The 18,744-nt window shown below is 36.9% G+C and overlaps 1 protein-coding gene across 2 annotated transcripts in view; it reads right to left on the bottom strand.

Annotated features, from left to right (window-relative positions):
- The window catches only part of LOC139121826 (arrestin domain-containing protein 3-like), a 34,573-nt gene that overhangs the window by 4,004 nt on the left and 11,825 nt on the right, over positions 1-18,744 (bottom strand). For both annotated transcript variants that reach the window (XM_070687029.1, XM_070687030.1), the window contains exons 2-7: positions 9,406-9,615; positions 8,783-8,917; positions 6,630-6,865; positions 3,830-4,012; positions 3,016-3,216; positions 1,447-1,639 (exon numbers count right to left, since the gene is read on the bottom strand). In XM_070687029.1, coding sequence (XP_070543130.1) covers positions 1,447-1,639; positions 3,016-3,216; positions 3,830-4,012; positions 6,630-6,865; positions 8,783-8,917; positions 9,406-9,523 — 1,066 coding nt within the window. In that variant the 5' untranslated portion in view covers positions 9,524-9,615. The remainder of the gene's footprint in view (positions 1-1,446; positions 1,640-3,015; positions 3,217-3,829; positions 4,013-6,629; positions 6,866-8,782; positions 8,918-9,405; positions 9,616-18,744) is intronic.

Raw genomic sequence — 18,744 nt, 5'->3', positions numbered from 1 at the left:
CGAGACAGTTTGTCTCTCATGACAGTCTATGGCAGGTGGTGTTCTCTATATGGCTGTGTAAAATTGTACACTACACCAGGGCATGTGATATTGTGATTTGAAAATGGTTGGCGAGCTGAAAAATCACTTCTGAAATTAGCCAACGTGAGTGGTAGAGAAGTGAGTGAATACCTTAGTACCCTGAAAACGGTCATGAGTAAGGGGAGTGTGTGAATATTTTTTTATGCAAACATTGATCACTACGTCTTTTTTAATTGTAATGTAAAGCAGAAGGAAGAAAATACTTTGTATGAATTTTGATATGACGTATGGCTTACTTTCAAAATTTTTCAAAAAATAAATGTGCTTAAATGTGGCCTCTGTTGCATTCATGAAGAAACAGGTGAAGTTATACTTTTAATTTAAAGGACAAGTATCGTAACTTTTTTCTCGATTATAGAAATTGCAGACAACATGAATGGCACACGTCGCCACTCGCGGAAATGAATGCATATTTTCTGATTGAAAAGTTTTGACTGAGCGATTGCTGGGTCTCATCGCCTTTTAAAATGATTCTGAAAAGTTTGACAGACACTGTATACTGCTGAAAACGATCGCGACACGATCAGTTAATGATACCGTAAAATCTTAAAAGACGTAATTTTTTGCGATATTTAGGCGTACAGCCCAGGATGACGTTGAGTTTTGCATGCCTGTCGTAAAACGGTATACATTGAAACAATTTGAAGCCCTACTATCGGCCCGGCCTATGAGAGTGAGAGTAAACACGACGGATCGTGCAACTTCACAAAACTGTTATGATAAGGACGCTATGTTTTATAAAATTTACACTTGTTATCACGACGATATATATCGTGCTAACAGTCGGTTTTGTGAACCTTGGTTGAAGACCAACGAGCAAGCAATATGTTCTAGCGGTCCAGAAACAAACGTAGCGAAACGTGAACTTGACTGTCGACTGCAGGTAGCACTATTGGGCTGTTGTGTAACATCTTATCCTTGTATTGGGCGTAGTTCAAAACCATGGAGGTAAAAAAATACCCCCATGTTCAAAACTAAATATGTTTAGGCAACAGCACTGTACTCGTAGTAGGTTTTGTCTTAAACTCTTCTATGAACCGTTTATGTATTGAACGCGTCTATCAGGACACGAAGTGCGATCAATATCCCTGTTGCCCCGCACTCCCACGGTGGAAAACATTGATAGGTGCATGACATTCAATTCTGAATCAATATGATTCAAGTTAGTCATTATCTGGATCTCTTACAGGTCTTGACGGGGAAATTTTCATCATCTATTCCAAATTCCAGTCGGTCATAAGGACCGACATGGTGCTAAAAACTTTCGGCCCGACGAGAAATCTGTCGGTCTCGGACCGTCGGACCGACGTTAATTTCGCACACTGATTGAAATCCATAACAGAATCTGTAAATACATGTACTCACGCAAAGCAGCTTCAGCGGGAGGATAATCTGATAGAGGAGGCGGTGGAGCTGACGGTGCAGGCCCTCCAGGGATCGGTGGATACGCTACATTGCTGAAGTCAAAGCCATATAACTGTTGTAAAGGTATGTTACCAATGGTCACCGGTATGGAGACATCTAGATCAAACGGAGTGCCACTTACATCGGCTTCACACTGCAAATCAAAGCAAACAAACTTTCAACAACATTGGAAAGACAGCTGAGCAAAATATTTAAATGCCCAAAACAATCATTCTATTTTTTGCTTCCTCACTTTCCAAACTGTATGCAAAGACATAAGACATGAAAATTTATGCATCAGTACATTCTTCCCTCACCAAAATTATAAAGAAATTATAAATTTGATACTCTGTTTTGCCATAGTTTAGCCAAATCCCATTGTACGTGTAATTTTCTATTGTAAAGTTGGATCTCTACACAGGGAAATGTGGAGAAAGGGTTCACAAATACAAAATGGTGTTGGCATTAGGTCTAAAATATATCTTGCTATATACCGTGTCTTACATTTTGAGAGATAAGGCAGAACTACATGTACCTTACCTGACACAAACAGTAAAGCACCCCATGAGCCTTACATATATGCATGTTAACCATATTGACACTAAGTAATGTGTGTGAATTTCAAAGTTTGAAAAGTTTAATGTGCAAACCACGTAATTTGCATGTACAGTGTGAAATCAGTGTGTATTTGCATCAAATAGCACAGCCTTTTGACGTAGATAGCACGACCCATATGTGTGTATAGGAATGCAGAGAACTGACACCGCCCTCAACGTATTAGTTACCATGGACCATATGGCCATGACATCACATTTATTGTAGTAACCAGGAAAGCATAAGGATAAGCAGCATCATCCCTACATGTTCAAACCCCCTTATGCATATCCAAGGATTCGTGTCCGATAATCTTATGTAGTGCCTTACTTCTTGTGTGGAGATAAGACTCCCAGTCTGGTAACTTTCATGCAAAAAGTTGTGTTTTCACTTTATACAAAATGCCAGCTCCCAATGTTGACTGTTTGATTTTTTATCACTCATGCACTATGCACTGTTATCTGGAATTAACCCTTTGAGCGCTGCAATTTTTCCCACCAAAATTGTAGTGTGCAGCATTTTACCAATTTTGTAAATTTTTCTGTAATTTTTTGACAATTTTGGACCAAATGAACACCACATTTTATTGGCTTCAGATTTTTATCAAAATTTTAGCAAAAATTAGAAAAAAATTGACTGCTATATATTTTGATATAGGTGACAAAAATTGTCTTCGGCGCTCAAAGGGTTAAAATATCTGATAGTCTAGTGATTGATTTTTTTAAAGTTTGGTGATAGAGATCAGCATGGACACTTTCATATAGTGAAAACAGTAATGGGCAACATTACAGTAGTGGTATTGCAACAAATTGATGATGTCATACCTGCCATAGACAAAGCACAATAGTCCATAATAGTGTCACTGACTGCATTGTATTGTTAGTACCACTTATGTACTGGTGCCCGGTAAGGCTCCCTGACTGGAAAGAAACTTACATGTACAACATAATAAATGTCGATAAATTCACAGCCTTCCAAGCCGGAGGCAGGTATTGGTGGAATAGGTAGATACTGATCTCTCCAATTGATTGTACCATTGGGTTGACAGCCGGGACCATTTAATATCGACACTTTGTTTTTGCTATGACGATGGTGAGCTCTCCCTGAACCATGGCGATATGCTGTATATACGACTTTCTGGTGAGGGAAAATGGGGAGATGTAAGGCAGTGGCCAATCCAGAAAGCCTCTACTTCAAGACATACATGTGCAGGAGATACACATGTATAAACTGAGTTTTCTGTGTTACACACGCTGTATCCTACTTACATGATAATTCTACAATGCAGTAATTATACAACAAGTCTAATGCTGAAAAGTTTACGCATAAATTTAACATGATATACATGTACATGTATGTTAATATCATCCACAGGTCCTAGCTCCCAAAAACATGCAAATGCACCAATAATTTTACATTCAGCCTTGCACTCTTCACTTATATTTACACATTGGTTCAAATTTAGATACAGACACCAGATGGACACTGATGATGTCCTACAAAACACACAAAGAGCATTGGCATGCAAGACCATACGTCGCTGGAGCATACACTGCCTAAAAATAGATGATTGGGATCTATATTTGATCACAATACAGATGTTCAATAGGTATGCTAAGACAGTATGTCTCTATGTTCTTGTATCCCCTTTGAAGAACATGAAATTACAAATGACATTTGACCAAAAAGGCGGGGGGGGGGGGGGGGGGGGGGGGGGGGGAGGGGGGGGGGGCAAAAGTCATCACTCTACCTGCACGAGCGACACTTCCATTTCCAAGATGTCTCGAGAGCTGACATTGTTGACATCAACATTCACTTTAATCTTTTCACCTGGGGTGTAACCACTTCTGTCTACTGACGCGGTCATGGTGATGGGACCACTGGCACAACACAGACAGCAGACTGTCTTCTCATCTTCATCTTGCTGTGCTAGCTGATTAAAGAAAAATCTACCCAGTCAATTGTATCCTTTAGGCAGGATGCACCTAGATGATAAATATTTGGACTCTCAAATTTTTACAATATTTCTTTGGTGTAGACTCATTTGAAGCTTGTGTAGTAAATAAAGTTTTCAATGCCTTGTTTTTGTATAAATCCAAAATTTTAATCATTATTATGGAGTCAACATAGGGCTATTTGGAAATACCAGTAAATTTAAGATTATGTTTCTGAAGTACCCAAATTTGCACAGTGATTTCTGATTTTAGTCTTGATTTTGATAGAAAGAGGTTTAACATTTCAGTGAGGAAAGTTTCAGTAAAATATCTTAACGTTGCGTTTCAGGGTGTGTACTTAATTAATTCGATATCTGTTTTGTTTTTCCATGCCTGGGGAAAGTACTGGCAAAATGTTCATCAATGGAATGAAATTTGAGAAGCACTCATGTAGATAGATATTTGCTCTTCAAATACTGACAAGGCCAGACAGATGCATGCATTGAAATATCAATAAAATTATAGCACATTTAGGAGTCAATATATTCGCTGATGTTATTGTATATTCAGTTTAAACCTTATATTTACATACAATATATATTCATTAAAAGAATACTGATAATGTGTTCTCCTAGATATTTACATGACAATAAAAGTGATTGTTATTTAATGAGTTTCTTTTGTTTCTATCCATTAATGCCTCTGGGTTGAAACACTGCAGGCAGTGAGAAGTCAAAACTGTTGTTACATTACATGAACAAGCGACCTAGCGGCCGATATAGCTCCGCTGTGTTTATGTAGAGAATAACTATTTTTGACACATGTTGATGAAGAAGGAGGAAATCTTTGATAGCTCAATGCAGTGGCCAGAAAAAAGTGGCTAAAATAAGCTGCAAAAATACACAATTGAAGATTTCATCATACTTTGAATATATCACATCGGATCATCCCTAGGAACATGTCAACCAAAGCTATCTGATGAGTAGTGTTTTGAGAATAAAATTTTCTGACCAAAAATGGCAACAATTGCCCCCCCAAAATAAAATTGCAGATTTCATCATAATTTCAAAAGATCAAATTGAGTTCATCTATAGAAACCTGTATACCAAATTTCAAAGCTGTTAGACCAGTACTTTTTGAGAAACACATATTTGACCAAAAATGGGAAAAATTGCCACAAAATTCAAAATTGCAGATTTCATCATTATTTCAATAAATATCATGTAGTTCATCTATGGAAACCTGTATACCAAATTTCAAAGCTATCAGATGAGCAGTTGTTGAAATACACATTTTTTGACCTAAAATTGCAAAAATTGCCCCAAAAATACAAAATTACAGATTTCAGGAGAAATTAAATATATATTACTTAGCTCATCTGTAGGAACCTGTATACCAAATTTCAAAGCTATCAGACCAGTACTTTTTGAGAAACACGTTTTTGGACCAAAAATAGCAAAAATTGCCCCAAAATTACAAAATCGCAGATTTCATCATAATTTCTACAAATATCATTAAGGTGATCTGTAGGAACCTGTATACTAAATTGCAAAGCTATCAGATGAGTACTTTTGGAAATACACATTTTTTGACCAAAAATGGCAAAAATTGCCCCAAAAATACAAAATTGCAGATTTCATCATAATTTCAATACATATCATTTAGTTCATGTGTAGGAACCTCTATACCAAATTTCAAAGCTATCAGATGAGTAGTTTTGGCAATACACATTTTTTGACCAAAAATGGCAAAAATTGCCCAAAAATACAAAATTACAGATTTCATCAGAAATTCAATATATATTACTAAGTGCATCTATAGAAACCTGTATACCAAATTTCAAAACTATCAGACCAGTACTTTTTGAGAAATACATTTTTTGACCAAAAATGGCAAAAATTGCCTTAAAAATGCAAATTTGCATATTTCTTCACAATTTGAACAAATCTTAAATAGATCATCCCTAGGGACATATGTACCAAATTTCAAAGCTATCTGACCGGTAGTTTTGAAGAAGAAGATTTTTAAAGATTTTTTACCAAAAATGACAAAAATTGCCTTAAAAATACAAATATGCAAATTTCACCACGATTTGAAGAAATCTGACTGAAGTCACCATAAGTAAACTGCATATTAAATTTCAAAGCAATCGGACAAGCGGTTTCAGAGAAGAAGATTTTTTTACCAAAAACACCAAAAAATGCCCCAAAAATACAAATTTCACCACGATTTGAACAAACTTAAGTGAGGTCACCCCAAGTGAACCGCATATAAAATTTCAAAGCAATTGGACTTGCGGTTTCAGAGGAGAAGGCAATTGTTGACGGACGACGACGACGACGACGACGACGGACGACGGACGACGGACGACGACGGACGACGACGGAAAATCAACCTATTTGATAAGCTCCGCGTCGCTGACAGCGGAGCTAAAAAGGTCACTACTTGACCTATTTCATTTCCTAGTCAAGAATGTAATTATGATAAGATTAATACAAAGATAACTTTATAATTTTTCTGTAAGACTAAGCTGTATAAGGCAAAGACACAGAGATACAAATGTCTGTGAAAAACTATGAGTGATTGGCGACACAGTAGAGCATTTAGTATGCTTACCATAGCATTAGGAATTCTGTTCAAATCCACTTGAATCCCTGTAACCGTGAAGGCTGCTTTGGTGGTGTGATCAAATTTCCACGGACGATCAATGTTTGATTTGATGGTATATCGGACATATCCAACCGTTCCTTCGAATGAGTTGGCCAGTCCAGACATGGGAAGCTGTAGTTGGTAGGGAAATTGATGTGTCCCCGCCGGTAGTGTTGGATTCTCTCCACTCCGGTCTCCTACCTCTGAGAAAGAATAAATGTCACATGACAAGATGCATTACTGACATTAAATTATTCAGACTTATACTTCTTTTATGTATCTTCGAATTAGAAATGTTCATATTTTATACAAAATATTCAATCCTCTGTTGGCAAGGTCAAATATTGTTACTATATTTTCTGCCAAGAAACTTGAAAAATAGTTACAAATTCAAAACATCTTGTAATCTTAGTTCAATTTTGATATCTTAAAAGATGTTCTGTATTCAGTGTAGTCATTCTACAACTGATACTGAAAATTGTATCAGTTTGTCAATTACACCAATGCATCGATCTCATTGCATAAGCACACGTCCAATGGTAATTTTAAGCACTGACTATAAAGTCATTGTCAATGACACAGACCCCTTTCTTTGAATAATTTACGACGCTAATAACTGACTTGTGTGTCACATTAGATCTTGTGTCATGTTCAAATGGAGGGACTAGCTGTGTGCGACCATAGACACTCCAGTTTCTCTTGAGGGTCTGTGGCGCAACCAAACATTCTTGACATACGAGCTGGCAATGTAAAAAGTACAATGGAATATTTGTATTGTGACAATGATTAATCCCTTCACATACCAACAGTCTGACCATTCAACAGTGGTACACAGCTGTCTGAGACACCTGTAAACATCTGACATACCATACGTCAAAAAGTAAAAATAGTACGTATGTTGCACTACGTGATATGACTCTAAAAAGACCTGTTTTCACTGTTATTTCAACTACAATCTTGGCTATCACAAAAAGCGTAACCCAGTATTTCTTCAGGCCCCTAGCAAACACATATGTTGCTAATATATTTTTGGTACATGCTGTCCATATAAGAACTCTACACTAACTACATATAATCTTGAGAATATGTACATGTAGTTTCATGTGCATGCATTCAGGTAGAATGTGTTGAGGGGATTGTTCTTAGACACTCAAATTTTTTCAATACTTTTCTGGCCTTCTGCTCATTTGGACTCATTTTGAAACTTGTTGAGTAAATGAAGTTTTTCACCATGTTATTTTTTTGACGATCAAACTTTATCATACCCCATAAATTTAATGCACGGTAAAGCAGCCATTTTGAATTCCAAACATTGAGAAATTTCAGATGATTTGCTTTTCAACTATATTCCAAACTTTGCACAGGCACTCCTAGATGTTTTGTCTTGATATTTCATAGGGGAACATTTGAGAAAAGATTTAAAATTGTCTGTCTGAAGGCATGTATCAATAGTACCAGGAGGTGATCCCTTGCTGCTGTCACCTGATTTAAGTTGATGTAGGTGCACGGTATTGCTTAGTATGCACGTAATGCAAATGTATCTCGCTAGCCTCACAGAGATATATGTGAGATTGCTGCACAAAAGATCTCGATGATGAGATAATATGTGGTTATTACAAAAATACGCAATGGATGACCGAAGACAATGCCGTGGCATAGCATTTAGCAGTGCCAATATCTTGCATTCGTGACTGGGGCATCAAACGGGCTGAGAATTGACTGTTTTCATGCAATGTCAACAATTTTTTTTCTGATTTATAGCCAAAGTTTGAAAGCTATCTTGGACATTCATCTGGTCTGGATGAGACACGATCTGTCACTCTTCCGATGGGCCCCTTGAGACTGTTCAACAGTGAATGTGCAGATGCAGCCGCATGGCACCTGGAAACCATACATGCTACAGAACAGGCATTCCATATGGCTTTTTACTGCACGCAAAATTCTATTGTTCTCAATGGTAGATATATAATAATGATAATTACGAGAATAATTACAGCGGCAGGGATGATTGAATGAATAGTGAAACAAATGACATTCATACATTTTGGTAGAGATCTAACCTAACGCCGGGAGTAACGGGCACGAAAGATTTATATTTCTGTTAATTAGAAAGTACTTACGTTTTCCCCATACTGTTACCTCGTCATTGAAATAATACTTTGTTGCTGAGTATGAGATTGTCCTTCTGTTGTCTCCGCTCCCTTCTGATTCCGTCCAATGTGTGTACGCTTTTCCTTGGAATTTAACACGTACACCTGCAGCACAACAGAATTATTACTTTCAAAGCAAAATGTAGACATCTATGTAGCTTCATTTTTGTTCTGTTTGTAAAATACAGTTTCTTGTTCTACTGCCAAAATCATTTCAGAATGTGTCAAAAATAACAACATTATCCACTTTTGTTTAACTTTATGTCTTACATGTATATAATGAGGTTATAAACGGCGATCAAAAGCGGGTATTTGGTTGCAGATATATGGCCTCTGGGGTGAAAACTACCATTTTTAGGCTGGAAACATTCAGTGTTTTTATTGATAATTTGAATTCACCATGGTTGGGTTGCTAATTGTACCGAACTGTATGACAGCAATAGCACATATGTATCTGAAATGTGCTATCCTGACATTGATTGGTACCGCCTTCATTCAATACTACAAATCACGCAACTGTGTTTAATACTGTGATAAAAATCAACAGCTTATGCACCTATTTGTATTGAAAAACATCTCATTGATACACTTACCTCGGCATTGCAATGGTTCTGCTAGGTCTACAATCACAAGGCCTGAGACAACTTCTCCAGGATTATACACTTGTCTGTCTCCATTGAAAGTAATCACATAAGTTTTCAGTTTCCCCATTATTCCCTTGTTACATCAAGTCAATCAGACACTGACAGTTTGTCCAACTAAGGTAATACTCAATCAGCTGGTGTGATGATCAGAGCATAAATCTGAAAGAACAAGTCATCGTTGATGACACAGTCCCCACTTGTTAATGGGTACTTTGATTACATGTCCACAGAGAGGATAGAGTCCTCTTCATTAATTAGGTCTGTGATAAAAATACTTTGATACAGATGGCTCTCAATCGCCAAGAATGAGTTCCATGGTGATGAAAACATAAAACCAATGTAGGCCACCATCCTAAAGTTCATAAAATGAGTCAACTGGGAATTAATCAACATGATGTTGCAAAACATTTTTGCATACAATCCTAACACTTAAGGTAAAGGGCGACGAATTCGGACGCGCACTCGCTTTAGAACATTTCTGCGCAGATTTACTCCAGCCTGCCGCAAATGGGTTATTTTGTAGCGCATGTATTTAACATCACCTGTCATTGTTGAAATTGCGCTTTTACCTAATTTTTTGACCCAGTCTCTCAGCAATACATGTGACCTTCAACCTTGTCATATTTTGACCCCCTAGGAAGATGGTTTTTATTCAATATGAGCGCAAAATTAACATTTCTCTCCCATTTACATGGCGCATATTACCCATTCACCTGGAGATATTGTAAAAAGTAGCGTGGTGACACCCTTTTATTAAAAGTGTAAACTAAATGGTATTATGTCAGAATTTTATTCGCCAAGTTTGGTCAAAATGACACCATTCAAAGCGACAGGAAGAAAGTTCGAAAATTATGTAGTGATATAATTTCGATATCGTCATTTTGTAATCGATACTTATGTTAAAATTTCTTTACAAACATCATGAAAACTATGCATTCGATAGATATGGATCTTAAGTCTTGGTATTTATTAAAATTAACTCATTTGTTAAACGTTTTATAATTGCTTTCTTTAGTTTAAGTGAATTATATCATTTTTATTTATTTCTAACAACGCCATTTTTAGGTCCGTTTCCATGGAAATGGGCGTGGTGACCCCCATTTTTTATTTCATTTTTGCACTTGCACAACTTCCAAGAATATTTGTGCAAAGTTTCAAGAAAATGACACCACAACCTAATTTTGACGTAATTCGTAGTACTTCACCTTAACAGATTATCACTGGTACCATATTTCATAAAGTTTGATGCAGTATTTAAAACACTATGAGATCAACATCTGTATCAAGTTTCATCAAATTTGACGTTGTATTAATTTGTGGCTATATCACTCTATTTAGGAAAGTTCATTACTTATGCAATTACAAATTAATTAAAATGACACTGATAAATGTCTTTTTCAATGTTAAAGCAATTTGAGCTTAACATCTGTACAAAGTTTCATGAATTTGATGCAGTATTTCTTGACAGATCAGCCTAGTACGAAACTTCAATAATTGACATGTTACTGCTACATGACGTGAAACAAATTGACGAGCATATGTATGAAATAGATCAATGTCCTTGTACCAACTTTGAATGATACTGGTGGAAATATGTCTGAGTTATGGCTCGGTACATTTGAAAATTGTAACAAATCACCGCCATGCAGCGATATTTGATCTTACTGTTTAAAAAATCAACATGTATATGTATGACATAAGTCAATGTCCATGTACCAACTTTGGATAAGATCAGTTGAGACTTGCCAGAGTTATGGCTCTCGACATGAAACAACCATAACATGTGGCCATATTGGACCATCTCAGCAAACCAATCAACATACATATGTATAAATAAGTCAATGTCCTTGTACCAACTTTGAATAAATTCGCTTGATACATGTCTGAGTTATGGTTCCGGACATGAAAAAATCGGGAAAAAAATGGCCACAAGGCGGCCATATTGGATAGTATCACAAAAAAAATCAATGTGCATATATATGACATAGGTCAATGTCCTTGTACTAAGTTTGAATAAAATCGGTGAATAAAATCAGTTGAGACGTGCCCAAGTTTTGGCTAGGGACATGAAAAAATTGGAACGAAATGGCTGCCATGCAGCCATATTGGATCATATCATAAAACAAATTGACCTACATATGTATGACATAGGTTAATGTCCTTGTACCAACTTTCAATAAAATCGGTTGAGATATGCCTGAGTTATGGCTCTATACATGAAAAAATTGTAATAAAATGGCCGCCTGGCGGCCATATTGGATCGTATCACAAAACAAATCGACGTGCATATCTATGACATTAGTCAATGTCCTTGTACCAACTTTGAATAAAATCGGTTGAAACATGTCTGACTTATGGCTCTGTACATGAAAAAATTGTAATAAAATGGCCGCCTGGCGGCCATATTGGATTGTATCACAAAACAAATTGACGTGCATCTGTATGACATATGAAGTAATCCTTGTACCAAGTTTGAATGAAATCACTCCTTGCATCTCTGAGATATCTGCGTGAACGGACGGACGGACGGACGGACATGACAAAACCTATAAGTCCCCCCGGACGGTGTCCGTGGGGAATAAAAACAAACATGATTAATTACTACAGTGAACACCTTGATTGAGAGGGACCAAAGTAGTTATGCTTATCTTTTTCATCCATCTTGTGGTATTAAAATTCAATAAATGTTTATTTTGATGGCAACACTTTGAAACCAACTTTGAGCGTTTGTTTAAAAGCACCAAAGGAATTTTATGGAAAATGTGGAAACTAACTTTGACGAGAAATTCACACGCCATGCATACATGTACAGTACATGCATAGTTCATCGAGCCTTGATGCTTTTTTGTATGTGTCTTTTTTTCATGTGTACGTCACATTAGTCACAGGCAAAGTTTGCATTTTGTGAATGATCATACTTCAACAGTGTTCACTCACCAACGCATTTAGGCAGACGTCATTATTTATGGCCTGGGGAGTTGGAGGAATGTGAAGGGGGTTACTCAGAAAATTGAAATCTCCAAGGGGGGTTGCCGAAAATGTGGAGAGGAGAGGAAGAAGGGGCATTATTCAATTTAACTTGCACCATTGCACACATCAATTTCTCAAAATTTGTGAGGCGAGAGGGGGACAACCCCCCCCCCCCTTGGGGTGTTCTTTTAAACAAACGCTGACAAGTTCATTTGAACAAATTCACATCTCCACCGCTAGGTGCACCTGTACACCAAATACTAAAGACAGTAGGTTCTGCTGTTTAGCTGTTTTTGATGTGGACGGACATACATACATACATACATACATACGTACATACATACATACATACATACATACATGTACATACAGACATGCAAATGGATGCAAAAGAACTGATTCAGCTTATACAATTCAGCTTATACGATTACCTCACATTGGTATACCAAATGTGAGCTAAAAACATATTGAAAAACACCTCTCAGACTGCTCTAGACTGCACCATTGCACACATTGATTACTTAAGTTTTTCACAGGATCTGAAAAATTGAACTGTTGTGAATTCATCATTCATTATCACAGAAACATGTGTATTTTAATTGATTTCAGGCTTTTCATTAGAAGCTGGCAGGTGGAGAAATGACACAAGATAACACGTTGTCCATTCCTGCATATTCTTTGGTCTTTGATCTGGCAAACTAAGAACTGTCTTTTCACAAAATGTATTGTCATTGTTTGTTGTTGAATATTGTGGCTAAAATACTGATCATGCAAAAATTTCATAAAAATACAGCGTTCAATATCATTTTCAAACAATTTTACCAAGTGCAAAATGAACTGAAACACCTCTCAGATTGCACCATCACACACAACAATTTCTCAAAATTTTCGATACCAGAGGGGATCCCCCTCTCTTGCTCTCCCCCTTGCCGTGTTCTAACAGTTTTACTTAGTATAAAAAGCAAATTAAAAACACCTGTTAAGTTGCACTAGACTGCACCATTGCACACATCAATTTCTCAAAATTTTCCATGCAAGATAGGGGCACCCCTCTCTGTCACATTCCCCCTCAGCCCCTCGCGTGGTCTTTCAATGTGCTTTAAAATTCTGCCCAGTCAGATATCCTGGTGAAAACCCTGTCATGATACCCAGCCAAACTAAACAATTTTTTATAGTTGAATACTGGTTATAGCCTGAGCTTATATTTCTGTATTTTGTATTTTGTTGTCTCTTTGAATGTCATTTTGTTGGTTTAACCTTTTTCAACCGTCATTAGATAACCGATAATAGTCTAGCAAGGTACCGGTACATCAGGATTTGAAAGGTCTTTACAATTGAATTTTACAAATACATGTATTGGTATTTTACTCTTCAAATGGGGGGGGGGGGGGGGGGGGGGGGGGGTTAGTCAAAATTTCTGAGTTAGAGAAGGGGTACTCAAATTTATGGTTAGCAAGGGGGGTACTCAAAATTTTGGAGTTTCCGATGAAATTCCTCTGGCCCCCCCTGCCGTAAATAATGACAGCTCCCTTAAAACACCATATGTTTCACTGACATTTATGTCTTCATTTGACACATTGATGAACCCCTGAAATTAGGGCAATCAAGTCTAACCATGTCCTTGTACATACATAGATAATTCATCCTAAACAATATCAAAATAGAGCTGTCAGTAAAAGAGTCTTTCACACATAACATCTACTTTCAGTTTCAGCACCATATTTATTTTCAAAGAAGGGATTGTAATTAATGCTAGCTCTAATACCCGTAGGATATTTGAATTTTGTCATGGTTTAAGAAACGATAATTGGCACCCCTATTTACATTTTGAATTATTATGTATGTATTATTATGTATGCTATGATGGTCATATGTGGCGGTGCAACAATTAAGCTTTACAGAGACATTGAATTTTAATCTGGGAACAACCTTAGATTTGTATTCTGCCATATGTATTTCACATGCAATATCACAATGAATGGAACTAATTAATTATTAATGACTTTCTGATTATAGAGGCTATTGGATGTTAATATAATTAAAGGGTGAGTCCTGCCACATTTTGAGACTTTTTCGTTTGACTTTGGGCATATACTATAGTTCTGGTTGTCAATGAAATTGGTATTAATAAAACAAACATTTACACACAAACTGAAGCTTATTTGAGCGGTTTTTAGACGGTTGTATTATGTTATTTCGACGAAAACACGGGAAAAGTTGCACTTTTCGATTTCCATCACGGCGACATTTTCCAGAAATTGCCGAGCTCGCCCCGTTTTGGCGTAAGTAGCTGTGACGTCACTAATAGAATGGGTGATGGTGACTTCGTGCATTGACTATGGAGATAGTGATAATTTCATGAGTGAAAGCAGTGCAACTGAGAATATCATCGTCACAGAAGATATGACAAAGCTGTTCAGAATTTACAGGCCTGCAAATTTTAACATTCGGAACCTTAACTTAAACGAGAACAAGAGCGGAACTCTTGTTGACCGTCGCGTCAGTGACCACAGGGAACTTAGTAATCTTGTTGTTGTTGTTGTTGTTGTTGTTTTTGTTATTGTTGTTGTTGTTGTTGTTGTTGATGGTGATGATGATGATGACGATAATAAAAAATATTAAAAAACAATGTCTCATTCCTTGCTGTTGTTTGTCGATGTTGTAGATAATTGTAAAAGAAAACTGTAATCGTGATCAAAAAACGACGTAGGTCGCCCAACGTCACTCCCGTCCTATTATACAACCAAGGGTGGAATCGAGATGCCCCTGATCAAGGCTCATCAGCCACCTTCAAGGCCCAGAAAAAACACCCCATTCACGAGCGATCGATTGAAATGTGCTATCATAGGCACTGAAATTTATCTCACTGACCTAATTTGGGCTTCACTTGACTTGGTTGTATAATAGGATGGGAGTGACGTTGGGCGACCTACGTCGTTTTTTGATCACGATTAGTTTTCTTTTACAATTATCTACAACATCGACAAACAACAGCAAGGAATGAGACATTGTTTTTTAATATTTTTTATTATCGTCATCATCATCATCATCATCATCATCACCACGATCAACAACAACAACAACAACAAGATTACTAAGTTCCCTGTGCTCAGCCGGCCATTTCTGTGACGGAGCATCCGTTTTTAGGGTCTATGGACGGAGTGATCAGCTACGCTTCCGCAGTTTTTTTTCTTGATTAAGTGTCAGCGATATAAAGCACAGTGTTCATTGTTTCATGACTGCGAAATTCTCAAAGAAGCTAAAATATTTTAGGGGAGACTTAGTCGAGCAGAAGGGAACAGATGACGACAACGCGACTGCTTCGTCAACAGTATAAACTTCTTTGCTACACGTTGTGTCACTGTTACTGGCAGCGCCGCGCTGTATTATACACAACCTATCGTTCAGTCTCGCAAAGAGTCAGTCAATCACTTCGTAAACTTTTTAGGAATATAAAATTAGATATCTCCTAACGTTACTAATTATAGAGTCACACATGCATGGGATCTAGTACTTGTATTCATTTATTTATTTACAGTCACTTTCGTAAAGCATCTGAATCGGCGATCAGTCTTGGGGATGTAAACACGGCCATACTTCTCCGCGGCCCCCGCATCCTTGACATGTTTTGGGCAACCTGTCGCAGTCTTGCTGCTGTTCTCGCACTTGTCCACAGTTGATGATGATACACGCGAAGCTTTCTGGTGACAATGGTCGTACTGGTACGGCATTGCGATTACATAATCGATGTAGTAACTCCAGGAATTAAAGTCTATCTTACCGTACATCTGGCTTCCGAACCGTGTTTATTATATACGGCACTCGAAAATGTGCACCGCAGAAAACGCTTGTCTGAATGCCTCTTTTCCGACCCTTTCTTGTAATTTTGTCAAATGCGGCTAATACATCATCCTAAAATGCAATAAACTGACAATGGCTGCAGTTACTTCAGCCACCAAAGGCGTAACTTCTCACCATGTTGAAGCCACAGCGGTAAGCATTCGCTATGGCCGAGGTGAACACACTCACTCGTACATTCTATTAGTTACGTCATTTCCGGTGGCAATGCCCGCGAATTCCGAAACGACCCGAATGGCAGCTAACTTCAAAGTCGCACAACATATTGCATTTTAATAATATTTAACCGCGTCGTTTCATTGGGGTGATGCATTTATTTGATAAAGTAGGGGTGGCAAAATCATATAGCATGGCTCATTTTAAGCAAAATTAACTTTGAATTTATGCGGGACATACACTTTAATCTAATAATGGATCACTAGAGCTGGCAATGTTATTAATTTATTGCACACTTCACTCTAACATAACATATCATATCTATCATAACAACACAATAAAGTCTAATAATTTATTCATTAATACAACATGTACAGTATGTCTTGAGCTATAGACAGTCCATGCATGTCTTGATGTTGCAATAACACTTGGATGATTATAAGTATGCTTTTTTGCATTTATCTCAAGGAGAACTGTTTGCCTTTTCACAAGCCCTATTATGCAAGAACCATCACTGACAAACATTTAGGGGATGAGAGGTTGATGAAATGGGCAATGCCAGACAATTTTTTTACAATCATAGCATAACCCTTCTCAAACGAATTTCTGCAGCACTTATTTTTCTCTACTGTAAGCTGAAAAATTCATCATGAATACATACATGTACCTCCTGACCTTTTGTAACAGGCATGAATCCGTCTAACCTCCTGACATTTCTTGATCAGAGATCTTTAAAGGCTGTAAATCTCTGTCTTCTCACATTTTTAAGCAACAAACTCCATACACAACACACTCATTCCGGTAGCTGAAAACGTGAAATTTATTTTCTCTAATATTCTTTCAAGATTTAAACATGACTGTTTCACCCCTTGAGCGCCAAAGTCAATTTTTGTCGCCGTTATAGAATATACCAAACTCACATTTTCTTTTTCAGAATTGTGCCAAAATTTTGTAAAAGAACTGCAACAAATGAAATGTGATGTCCATTTGGTCAAAAATTATCAAAAAAATTACAAAAAATACCTCAAAATTGGTATAATGTTGGCAGTTGCCCTAAAATATTCGTGGGAAAAATTACAGCTCTTAAAGTGTTAAATATGTGATTCACAATTATTTCTCAAAACAATACTCACAACATTGCTGTTAGTTTGCTGTGATTATAGAATTTTGTAAAGTCATAAGAATACAGGAGCATGATATTTTAATTATGCAAAATAAGAATTTGTAAGATAATTCAAACGTCTCCAATGCCGCTATTTTGAACACTGTACAACATACATTTAACTGATTCACTGGGTTCATAATGATGATTTTAGTAACCTAATATGACACAGAAATTTTTTTTGATACAGTAGTATATTTTGGAGACTGCAGGTAGCTTTGCACTTTTGAGAGTCCAAAATTAATTTCAGTTCTTGTGAATTTTAAGGCTGTTCGGATTCTTGTCTAGAGGAAAAATTCCAAGGAAATGTACTAGCCTCCTTATTAGACCAAATAGCATGTACCTTTAATAGAGACCTTATATCCGCAGCCAGAGTTCGAGCTAGAATAATCTTTATATGATACTTTGAATGATACTGCATTGCAAATCTGTACATAATGTAATTAATTAATCTGCATCAGAAGCTGTTTGCTTTTAAATATCATAGAAAATATTTTCAAAGGGGACTCAGGTTATGCATGTTAGGGAAGGACAAAGGAAAGCAAAATTAAATGCTACTATATCAGAGCTCAGAGCTAAACCTCTAGCTTGCGTCTTACCAAGACAAACTCTATTGAAACTACAAACATGCAATATCTCCGTGCCATGTAAGGGCACTTACAGTTTCTTTAAATTTTGCATGTAATTATTAAATACCCTACAGAAAGTAAGCCCAGCAATATGTTCTATGCTGAATTTCACTTATTACTTCTGCATTGACATATTATGTGAGTTGGACATGTTCCAAGCATATCCTTTACTATAATACAGATTATGTTTCGTTATTAAAGTGACTTTGAAGCCTCGCGCACAACAGCTATCGGGTTGCTACATCTAGGCCAACACAAACTCAAAATGCTCAAAGACATGTAATAAAATGGTAGAGCTGTTAATAGTGTTATAAATGCATAGGGAGTCAGGAAGTATATGCATGATAGAAATACAGAAGTTGATGTTAACTCTTTAAGCACTATTAGTCAATTTTTGCCCTTTATAAAATATAACCCTGGCAATTTTTTTCAGATTATTTCCACAATTGTGACCCAAAACTGTAGCAAATGAAAAGTAATGTCCATTTGGTCCAAAATTGTCAAAAAATTACA

Source organism: Ptychodera flava, chromosome 21 (assembly GCF_041260155.1).
Source record: "Ptychodera flava strain L36383 chromosome 21, AS_Pfla_20210202, whole genome shotgun sequence".
NCBI lineage: Eukaryota > Metazoa > Hemichordata > Enteropneusta > Ptychoderidae > Ptychodera > Ptychodera flava.
The sequence above is the reverse complement of the archived record's forward strand: the minus strand, read 5'-3'. Positions and strand labels throughout refer to the sequence as shown.